This window comes from Candoia aspera, chromosome 1 (assembly GCF_035149785.1).
Source record: "Candoia aspera isolate rCanAsp1 chromosome 1, rCanAsp1.hap2, whole genome shotgun sequence".
Classification (NCBI taxonomy): domain Eukaryota; kingdom Metazoa; phylum Chordata; class Lepidosauria; order Squamata; family Boidae; genus Candoia; species Candoia aspera.
In genome coordinates, this window is record NC_086153.1 from 194,213,818 (window position 1) to 194,226,050 (window position 12,233).

The window sequence follows — 12,233 nt, forward strand, 5'->3', positions numbered from 1 at the left end:
TAGTTCTCGGAGGCTTAATGGAGTATATTTTTGGAGGAGAAAGTTCAACTGCAGGGAGTTAAAAGCTAGGAGTCTCTGCAGATAATAGTGGTATAAGCAGGGGCATCCATAGCGATGGTCACTGGTTTCGAAATGGCCGGCACAACTGGATGATCAAACCCCTGTGCCTTTTTATTATGTATCACAAACATTGTACAGACATGAGAAGGGGCAAGGCTTTGATCTCCTGGTTGTGCTTGCCATTTTGAAGCCAGTGACCATTGCTATGGATGCCCTTGGGTATAAGAAATAAACAGACTTTCAGAAAATATAGTGTGAGAGAGACAGACCCAAGAAAATATAAAAGAGCTGCTTTTGGTTCCGTGGAGGTTCCATTGTTTGTTGAAAAAGTTGCTGTTTTAAATCTGGAAAAATGCTCCCTTATTTAACAATTACTTTTAGAATTTTGTAGATTACCTTTCAGCTGTTTGCCATATTTTCGCAACTACTTGACATTGTAGAATGCACTCCTTTTGAGAAGAACAGACCTGACCTAGAATACAGTCCTATTTAGATGCTTACTTGAATGCACAAAGGCTTGGAATTGTATGTAGGATTGAGCCACAAATGCTGTAATTGCTGTCTATATCCAGGTATATCCAATCCTCCCTATCCTTTTCATGACATCTGAAGGTAGGCTATACTCATTCTCACTTTAACTTGATTATAGCTCATCTCATGATTTGAAACCATAATGAAACAGGGTCATGGATTTTATAGAGTGAGCTGGTTGAAAATGTGACAGTGCAGGGACAGAAGAACACGGGTGAACAGCCCTGGACATTATATGATTTCAAGCCTCAGGCACTCAGGCAAATATCTGAACAGAGCTTGTATTGTTCAAAAATATTTATATATTGAAGCACAAGAACTGGGAAAAATCTCTTTGCTGCCAATCTAGCGGTTGTTCAGATTTTTGCAGCCCAGATATGGCAGCCCTGAAAAAGAAGTCTTCCATCATTTTGACACAAACTCCTGAACTCTCCCCTCCCATACAACGTTGCTTATTTTTAAACCCATCTAAGTAAAAGTATAACATAGCCTTTAATAGCTGTGCATTGTTTATTTGAAACATACCAGTAATTTCCTCCAGGAATCCTGTTCACACAATTGTTTGCATGAAAGAACTGCTGAGATTTATCAGCACCTGTCAAAATAAATCAGAATTTTCATCAAAATTAGTATACCATTAGTATGCCATTTCTTGACTCTCTTCAGCTGATTGCAGGACTTCCTTGCCATCTTTAAAAAGGGCTGACTAAAAAAATAAACATTTCCTGTAAAATAATATGGGTAGGAATCAGTCTTCCATTGAGCCCAGTTTTCCTTTGAATGCTAATATTGTTCATTGGCTCTGTCAAGCCAGCAATTCATCCTGCTGGTCTTTGAAAGGCTCCTAGAATTATGTGGATTTTAAAAGCCTGAACAATGCATTTGATTGCTACTTAAATGTAGTTAAGACAAAAAGGTAATACTTAATACTTCCTTCAGCATGAGGTCAAGAAGATCAAAGGGAAGAAAAGGCAGCAGGCCCTCAAGGACCCATACCACATTAATTAAAATCCCCAGTGGAATGATCCAAGCAAGCAAAAACATTGTGAAAAATCCCCCCTCACCCCTAGACTCCTACAAATGGCCCTGATAATCAACAAGGGTGGGGAAGGAGGCTCACATACCAAGTGGATTTGGCTAAGTTGGCATTCCATTTCACAGCCTAAAGGAGGACAAATATTAGACCAAAGCCTTGGGATGGATAGATGTATTTATTTATTTTTAGTTTTATAGCCTGTCCCATTCCAAAGGCTGAAGACAGAGAATAAACAAGAAAAAAAAGTTCAACTAAAATTGTATCCTGAAAAGAGAGAGAGAAATAATTGCAATAAATAAATTGAGTGAAGTTGAGAATACCTTTTAAATAGTAAAGTTTTGGCTACTGTCCATTCTACTACATCCCCCTGAAGAACAAAATGAAACTGAAAAATAGAATGTTCTCTACAGCTTCCAGGTTGCCAGACGCTGTGATGATGGGAAGTATCTCAAGGTACAGGATGTGATTTTGTGAATGGAGCCTTAGTTGTACAGCTATTAATTTCTATTACAATCTTAAAAAAAAAAGTCAGCTTCCCCTTTAGCATTCTTCATGACCCATATAGCCTGGTAAAAAACACTATAGCATGCAATGTTCCTATCTAGCAATGCTATGCCTCCCTTACAGAATAATCAGCTTATATTCTGTAATTTCTCATGGGGGACCCTTGAATCCTTTTACCAACTTTGGTGCTTCTTCAAGCTGCAGATACAGTACTTTTTATTTGGCTGCCTAAGCAGTTGCACTCTAAAAACTGAGTTTGTGATGAATTTGTGTGATAACGATGACTAGCAGTTTGAAAGACTATGGAATGACAAAAGGTCAAATTGAACATAACCTTAAGTAAAGAGTCAACATGAGGATCTTTTGTTAAGCAGACACTGCTTTGAAGAAAGACTGAGCAGCAGTGCTCTGCATTGGGGTATGTAAGAGAGAGAATGTTTTTGTTTCCTGTACTAAGTTCTTATCAGATATTGTGTTTATGAACCTGCTGTGTGCTTCTGAGTAGCTTTCAACCTTCTATTGGTGCCAGTGGAGTTTTTCCTTCAAATGCAAATAAAAGCTTCAAGGGAAGACCTTTCTCAGATCATTCCCTCTCTGTCATCATTGCTTTTCCATGGCTTTTTAATCACAAAATATCAGAAAACAAAAGGCTAATTAGATTCATTTTTTTAAAAATCTGTTCACTTGTGTCTGATTCTTGGAGACTGCTTGGACAAGTCCCTGCTGTTACCTTGGCAAGGTTTTTCAGAAGTGGTTTGCCATTGCCTCCTTCCTAGGGCTGAGAGGGAGTGACTGGCCCAAGGTCACCCAGCTGGCTTTGTGCCCAAGGCGGGACCAGAACTCACCATCTCCTGGTTTCTAGCCTGGTGCCTTAACCACTACACCGAACTGGCTCTACACATCCATATGTGCTTTACACTATCCATAGATAGTGCTTTATTTTGGTCCTCAGTTGGAAAGCAGCAGATGTTTAACTATAATATTTGTAGTTTGATAGAACTGCTGCACATTTTGAGAATTATTTTCCATAGATTCTTACCTGAAGCAAGAGAACAATATTCAAATACTTTCAGCATTTGCTTCTTAAACATTACTTATTATATAAGTCAGCAAACTGCAACAGACTTTTCAGTTCCTTTACACAGCTTAAAAAACACTATTCCTTGGCTTCTGTTACTGTGCTATACATGCTCTCCTTTTGTTATGCTTATTATTTTTTTTCTTAAGACCTCTTCTAGTGATCAGGAAGTTATGATATACTCTCAGAAATTCAGATGAGTTTGCTGATTTGGGAAGGTTGGCCATACATGTATAAACCATCTCCGTGACTTTATAATATTTGTTAGCCTATGTAGTTACTTTTTGATATGAACTCTGCATTATATGTCTTGTGATTATGGGGAAATGGTTTATTTTCTGTTCCTCCTCTGGTATTTATGTAGTTAGTCAGATCTCTTGCATTTTGACAAAGTCTGATCTGAAAAATATCCCTTTGTAATGTTCTGTTTTTATGTGTAATATAGACAGACAGACAGAAACTTTATTTCAGTCATTGACCAATAAAAATACATTCTCTAAAACAACAAAGCAAAATTATCCCCTAACATCAATAACTATTGGCAACCATTTGTGGGCATATACAGATCTCTATCTATATAATAATATATGTACAATATACAATATAGATCTGTATATGTTCAGTTTTATATCCTTATACCAATTCTAGGGAACTCCTGTATATTACACATACTTAGGTTCAGGTTGGTGCTCTTGTTTATAGTTGAAATACAAATGGACTTAGGGCTCATTGTGGCCCTCCAGATGTTGTTGACCAGTCCCAGTCCTCCTGGTCAGTGGTGAAGGATGTTGGGAGGTTCACAACTTCCCCACTTCTGATCCCATTTATGACAATGTCCTTGAATCTGTGGAGCAATACCCAGTGTTGCACAAGCACAGAAGGACTTTCTAACCCTTGGGCTCCCCTAAATCAGTTTAGGGTGGGGAGTTCTCTAAATTCTCTGGAGCAGGTTTTGAATATCCAAGGAGCTGCAAGAGCAAGAAAATACCCATGTTCCACTGACAGAAGCTGTTCCTGGGGAGGTGTTAGTTGCTCTTTGTTTAGCATTCAAAAAGATCTTTCCCTGCTTTATTTTTTTTTCTTTGTGAGTGGGAAGTATTAGGCTATTTTTTCTTTTGTATTAAAAATTTTGAGAGTATGATATTTAGAAAGACCAATGCCATAATTAAATGAATTATAATAGATTTTCTGAAGTATAGCAGGCCATGATAGAGCATTCATGATGTGACTTATGAAGAGATGGATCATTTTTAGCGTTAAAATGAAGATAAGAACTGGTCTGTTAAGATTGGTATACATGTGCTATTTTTTCACTGTATCAAATCATAGGAATGTGCTGAAATAGAATTAGTGCATCAGTTATTCCTATGCATGCTTAAGAAGTTACCATTAAGGTAATAAGTGAACATAATCCTCATATTGTTTGGGTAGCAGTTCACTCCTTAAATGACCAAAGAATTTGGTTTTCAAATACAAACAGAATTCAGTCAAAGGGCTGCAAATTCCAGCTTGTGTTTGTGCATTCCTTCTGGGCATTTTTCAAGGGAGGTGGTTGTGCTTTTAAAGGTGCTTGATAAGAGGCGTGCCCCACCAGTCCCAGATCTGCCCCACCAAGCATCCTCATGCATTTGTTTCTAAGGTATGTAGGTGAACATGCTCCTGTACCACTCTGTACCACCATTTATCCAAGTGAACTATCTGGCCATTTGCAGGATACATTATAAATCAGGGTGTCACTACCAGACAATCAGATCTGAACATTCCTTGCATAAAGCAGTTTGCCTACAGTATATTCCAAAGGAGGATATCACTGAGTGTGTTTATCAGTTGCCTGCTTTTCCACTCAGGCTCAGCTAACCTGTTGTGCCTGCTCAACTTTCTGTATGCTTGAGGAGTCAGTGGCACTCTCTTAGCCGCTTATCAAGTTGCTTGGTTCAGTTAAAATAGGTAAAATGCAATAGGTAATTAATTCCCAACACTGGAATACTATGGTTAGATATTAATTTGATAAACTCAGAGGCTTTTTCCTCCTTTTGGATTTGTGCTTCCAATCTTTGTAGTTTCTGAGCTACATGAAAAATAACTTGGTTGAATGTATTTAACATTTATCCCACTGCCCAAATTTTTTTCTCAAAGTTTTGGCTTCCTGTAAGAGTTATTCATGGGAAGATGCATGCCCCTACAGTTCTAGGGATGGAAAAAAGTTAGCTTTTATTTTAGATTTGACTCATGCATCAATCACAGTGCCTATTAAGTCTCTTTATTAAGTTACTAATCCACCTGTGTTAATATTTTTGTATTACCATTGCAGAAGATGAAATTTTCATGGTAGATGAATCAGACAACTTAAAACACGCTGCCGAACTGCTTCAGTTGTGCTTGTGTGAATGATATGAAGTTATTAATTACAAGCAATAACAAAAGGACAGATTCCTACAATTCTTCTGTAAAAGAAGTATAGAGAGATTTGCTTATTAAGAGCAGTCCAACATGACCCCTCTCTCTAATGCAAGTGACTAAACAAAGCAGAGAGGACTTCCTTTGCATGTCATTTGAAACTGAGGTCCTGAATTGCTGCAGTCTTAAAAAGCTAAGGAGCTGGGTGGGGGGGTTTTTTTGGTCTTAAATCTTGGCTTTGTTTAGGAGCAAGAATCTAGGATTCCTAAGTTAAAGTATTAAGTAAAACTCAACTCTTGGTGACTTCACAGAAATGTCCAAGTGATTTTCTTCACAACAATACAGAAGAAGCTTGCCATTGTTTTCCTCTGGGATTTGGTTATGCTTCGTTTTTGCTTCCCATTCTAACCTATCCTCTTGGGCCTCCTGTTGGTTACCATCCAAATACTAGCCCAGTCTAATTCTACTTCGCTTTTTGAGATCAGCCAGGCTTGGAAAGGATTTTTCAACTAGCGAGGGCACTGGGTTTGGACAATACATTAATCAACCCATTTCCTAATGTGTTTACTTGTCAGTGAGACAGGCCAATTGGGAGTATATAGGCTGTGTGAACCAGTGTGAATTTTTGCATGCCCCTTACTAACTGTTCTATACGGGTATGGACAGGGAAATTCTGAGGTAAATCTTTAGAGTGATTTAACCAATACTTTTTGACCATGCCAACAACAAACAAGGATGACTCCTGCAAATGAGTGAAGCATTCATTGTTTAGCCAGCTCCTGGCTCATCTCTTCATTTTTTTAAAGCTGCTCTTATTTCATCTCTGTGGATGAGATGATACAGACCCAGATCAGGAATAAGTAAGAAAACCACTAACAACATGTCAGTGTTTGCATATCACATTAAACTGTAGCTGCAGTCAGTATACCAGTAGCTAACGTAGTTCCAAATTGCTCACTACTCGAAAGCTAAACACTGTGAATTCACTAGCCCCATTTAAAAATCACTTCAAGACAAAAACAACCAAACTGCATTCAGCACTAAACAGTGCTGGAAAAAACTTTCTGTTTTATTGTTAGGCTGATTAAAGACCTCACCTGTTTACTACCTAGTTACATGTGCATCAGAAGGCAGAACACAAGATACATATAAACTTATATATTTATATGAGTTTTTGTGAGGAGGCCAAACACTTGGAGTGTTTGCTTTATCATGATGCTTTCTTTTCTCTTTAGTACTGCGTGTCATTCTTCAAAATTCTGAACAGGCAGACAGTACGTCATATGGAGGTTGATGTATTGTGTACTGATTCAGATGTGACTTGCAGTTATATTTTCTCCAGTTGCATTGACCCGCTGAAATAGGAATTTGCCCATTTGTGATGAGGAAACGTAATATAAGCTGTTGGTACTAATAGTAATATTATCCATGCTTAATAAAAAAAATAACAGCATGCATTTTATGGCTTGGTTGCAGGATGTGAGAGTGGGCAATTTCGTTGTGGAAATGGACGCTGCATTCCTGAGGACTGGAGATGTGATGGAGCAAGAGACTGTTCAGATGACACAGATGAAGCTGGCTGTCGTAAGTGGAATTAAGCTTATTTAATACATTTTATCTTTTCCAAACATCAGCATTCCACTACAGCTAAGCTAATCTAATCTTTCTTAGACTGGTACCCTCCAGAAGTTTGGAAGTATAATTTTTCTCATCCACTGCCAGCATGGCCAGGAAATGTTGAAGATGAGAAGTTCTGGAGACTAAGTTAGGGAAAGGTGACCAAACCATAGCTGTTTTTTAGGAAAGTTGAGATGTCTTCATGATAAGCAGATCTTTTAATGGCTGTTAAGCGTACTAATTAAACAACAACCAGGATACTGAGGATTACAGTGTGGGAATGTTTGTGCTTGTGTGTGTATGTGGCGGGGTGGAGTGGTTAGTACAGTATTTGGTTGGAAACTGCACATGAACCAAGTAGACTTTTGGTCAAGTCCAGCAGTGCTGTCTTTATGTGGCAGTGACATCCAGTATGTTACTGGCTGGCATCGCATACTGTTCATTTGCTGAATTAGTCACAATAGCTGGGTTTAAACATGGCACTAAGGCAAAAAACAAACCACATTATGGTTCAGTAAGACATTTGAATTCAGCTGTCACATTCCTAACTTGCTGATTTATTAATCGTGTGGCAAGGTGCTTAGTATTACGTTTCTAGAGTTATGATTAGAAATCATGATTAGATTAGGGATTTAATGCTTCAAAAACCATTTTGTATGACTACAAGCCAAGTCTTTATTCATGTAACATCTGAACCAGAAAATTGAAACACAAGTTGCTTGTCCATTATAGCACATCCAAGCTGTGAAGGAAATCAGTTTCAGTGTCACAGTGATGGAGAATGCATTCCTCAGTCATGGGTCTGTGATGATGAAGAAGACTGTGAAGATGGCTCTGATGAACGTCAGCAGTGTCGTAAGTTATGACCTAGTAACAAACCCCATAGCGCACTGGAATGGCACATGTTTTGCTTGCAGGTGGTCTAGTTCAATCCCTGGCATTTCCAGAACGGAATTGGAAAGCTTTCTTGTCTAAAGTCCAAGAAAGCTGTTTCCGTTCAGAATAGATGTCCTGAACTTCATGGACAAATGGGCTGAGTTGATACAACATTGCTTCCAATGGTCCTCATTAAGTGCATTCTTTCTTTTCTGATTTGAATCCCTTTATCTTAAGATTTTTTGCACAATTGCCATCTAATAATGTGTCATTGAATGTTGTACTAAAGAGCATTCCTCAATATTTTAGTTGAGTATTGTGAATTCTGATTATTGGAGTAAATAAAGTTGATATTCACTTTTTTTGTATAAGGATAGATCAGTCTGTTTCCAAACCGTCTCACTTTTACATTGTTCTGTCCTATTTCTTTTTCAGATAAAATTGCGGTTTTAAAATCTGTAAGAAAGAATGCATTTAAGAGGATTTAAATTTAAGCATATTTATTTGCCACATACTTTACTCCAGCTACACATTTCTAAACATATTTTATCCTAAAATACACATTTGTATTTTGATATGCTTGTGCTGTGAATTCCATTGTAACATTTGGAGAAGTACAAAATCTGAGTGATATTTACATTGTGATCCATTGGATGTGGTCTAGGACACTTCTTACTGGAATCCTCAAATGTTGCATTCTTCAAGCATCCTAATTTTTTATGTAAAATGGTTTTCAGTATATTTCATTATATTTTCAAACTCAATATGCATTCATTACTGGAATCTTGACTTCCCAGAGGTCTAGGTTATATGAGATTTGTTTATGCCACTCTATAAACAGTGGACTTCTTTACCTTTCAGTTTTGTTTCAGACAGTGGGAGCATTCTGGATTGGATTTGGAATTCCCCTCCATTTTAGGGTCTGAGTAGGTTATAAGTAAAATACTTTGGTTATGATAAAGTTCACCTTTTTTCCTTGCTCTGCAGTATTTTTGACTCTTGCTAATCTAGGCTATATTTTGTTCACTTTCTGGGAAATGGTTTCCCCAGTTGTAGTACAGATAACTTTTTGAACTATTGACTCAGGATAACACAAAGATTTTTATTATAGTTCCTTCCCAAAGAGAGACACAACCTCATCTTGTTTTTGTTCTTCTTACCTTTTTGATAGGCAGTATAAACACTAGTAGTTACATATTATCTACTAGGGAGTCAGTAAAGGGCAAAATCCAGTGACATTTTAAATTCAAGTATCAACTGACTTCTGACCTTTGTGGACATTAACACAATTCCTTTGTAAAGTGGCTTTATTGTAAAGTCTTTCACCTGTTTTGAATCAATGTTATGAAATCACATGATTTGCTACCTTGGGTCATTTGAATATAGTCTTCAGCATTATTCTTTGTACAGTTAAAAGGTACTAAAGTGTTGCCTCTGCATCTGTTCATTGTGCATCTTTAAATATCAGTGCATCAACCAAGATTTACATCTATAAAAAAACGTTTACTTATCTTATGGTCACTTCTTATTATGCTAACAAAGAACTATCCAGTGTACATTGATTGATTGATGGAGGGAGGGAGGGAGAATCTGTGATCCTCCATGAGGGAGAATCTATGATCCTCCAGGTGTTCCTGAATTACAGTTACTTCTCTGTTGGCCGTACTGTTTTGGACTGTTAGGAATTGTGGTTTATTAGCATCTAGAAGGCAAGGATTTCCTATCCTGGTATAATGTATCAGTTCAGAAAGATAATACAAGCAGAACAGAAGAGCAATCCAGTATCTTAATGAATATATACCAAACAGAATGGCTTGATACCTCAGGTGGTCCTGTGTCCTTCCTGCATGTAGATTTCTCACAGACCAATATTTGGTTGCCTTGAGTCTCGCACAAGTGTAATAAAATCTTCAAAGAATTTATTATCTAAACAAACAATAACACTTAACATATAGCTGAGGGGCCCAAACAAGCCAGGCTAGAAAGGGCAGTTAAAGATACCAAAATTGCTATAAGATTACATCTTCATTGGAGAATTCCTTCTCAACATCAGTGAGTGTTACATTCCCCTGATAGATCAGTTTTTTTCACCAATGGATGATAAATTATAACTACAGTCAGTTGCATATTATCTGGAACTAGTTCATGAAAAATAAAAGATAGGAATATAGGGACCACCCTAAAGTTTTGAAACAGTAAAAGTAGCCTACCCATATACTTATACAAACATGAATAATATGCCCATTTGATCAGTCCTAAATATTGGTTCAGTCTCTTTTCAAAGGCTGACTAAGGTCAGTTAAGTAGTTGATTGGGCCAGGTACAGGTAGTCCCCACTTAATGACTGCCTTGTTTAGTGACCGTTCAAAGTTATGAGGGCACTGAAAAAGTAACTTTATGACTGGTCCTCACACTTACAACTATCACAGCTCCCTGTGGTCACGTGATCGGGATTCAAGTGCTTCATAACCGGTGGGTGTTTACAAGTGTCACAGCTTCCCACGGTCCTGTGATTGCCATTTGCGCACTTCACAGCCAGCTTCTGACACGCAGAGTCAAGAGAGAAGCTGGCAATAAAATCACAAGTCATGGTTGTGTGATGTCTTGCTTAATGACCATGGGTGATTTGCTTAATGACCGTGGTGGAAGTGAGGCCATAAGCCTGTTGCAGTCATGTGATGTCTCGCTTAACAACTGTGTCACTTAGCAACAGAGTTGCCAGTCCCAGTTGTGGTCATTAAATAAGGACAGCCTGTACTCATCAATATTAGAAAATTAGCTAAAACCTACATGGGTTTAGCTAACAAATACTGAAATTGGCCTTATTTTGCATGATAGTCTGCTCTTTCCTGTGCATTCCCTTTCTTAGGTAAGCTTTACAGGAGTTATATTAACGTGTCTACATAGTACATAAATAACATCAGGATATGAAATCTCCATTTAGGAATGTGTAAGGGTTTCCATGTATCCATTTTGGCTTTTTCGTTTTGTCTTTGCTAACAGTTCTTTAGACTGAATATTGTTACAGTTTTATGATCATACTACAATAATTATGTTGAATTTAAGTTGATAGTATTGTTACATAATTTTGATAATTTTTAATTTATTGTACTGTATTCTTGTATTATGCTGTAAGCCACTTACAGTCACCTGATTGAAGTGGTATATAAATAAAATGATTACTGTTCATTTGAAAACTATAAACTATATAAACATATCTTCAGAAATAGAGAAGCTGTAGGAGGTGTGTTGTGTGTGTGTAAATGAAGTGTTTGTAAACAAAATGTTTCTTGCAGCTGGGCAAACATGCTCCAATCAGCAGTTCACCTGTTCCAATGGACAGTGCATCCCAAGTAGATACAGGTGTGACCATGTGAGCGACTGCACAGACGGAACAGATGAAAGAAGCTGCCGTGAGTGCTTTTAAATCTTTCGCAGTAGATTTGGTTTCAGCCCGTCCCTCGTTAGCTTGTTAATCAATTTGTAAGACTAAGAAATTGTTGATGGACAGAAATGAACACAATATTCTTCTTGTTATCAACATTTCACCACAGATTCTTTCATGGATTAGTGAGGACGTGCTCATAACGGTTACATTGTTCTGAGATTTAATAAACTATAGGGTTGCTCTGTAGTGGGCTAAGGCTAGTGAGACTCTCTCTCTTTTTCCTGATGCTAAAACAGAGCAGAACCCCAAATTACATAAGCAATTTTGGGGGTGAGGGTTGGGACATACAAATATACTGGCTTTGGGCCTTAGAAGCTGGATAAGATGATGATGATGATGATGATTCTATTGCAAGCAAATGCACCCCCCCCCTCAATTTATTGTATGCATATATGCCTGGAAAAAAAAATAGAAATTAAACACACTGATATTCTGTTTATACTAACGTTGTTTACTACGGTTGGAATGAGATTTCAAAAAGTTAAAACTTTTGATTTCTGATCCAATACAGAAATCTATGGGGAAAAACCATTTGTCAAAGAAAAAAGAAAGGAGCAGGGAGGATGTTCAGCAAATGGCAAGCCTAGGCTTAGGAAGCTACACATCAGAGGGCCTTTGTACAGCAGTTCTGTTTGAGCTGCAGAACAGATGGATGAAGGAGAAAGAGAGATTTATTAACTGATGGA

At 37.7% G+C, this 12,233-nt stretch overlaps 1 protein-coding gene across 1 annotated transcript in view; it reads left to right on the plus strand.

Annotated features, from left to right (window-relative positions):
* LRP2 (LDL receptor related protein 2) overlaps window positions 1-12,233 on the plus strand; it is a 161,492-nt gene that overhangs the window by 16,777 nt on the left and 132,482 nt on the right. Inside the window, exons 2-4 of the mRNA XM_063306118.1 lie at window positions 7,083-7,190; window positions 7,956-8,078; window positions 11,396-11,512. Coding sequence (XP_063162188.1) covers window positions 7,083-7,190; window positions 7,956-8,078; window positions 11,396-11,512 — 348 coding nt within the window. The remainder of the gene's footprint in view (window positions 1-7,082; window positions 7,191-7,955; window positions 8,079-11,395; window positions 11,513-12,233) is intronic.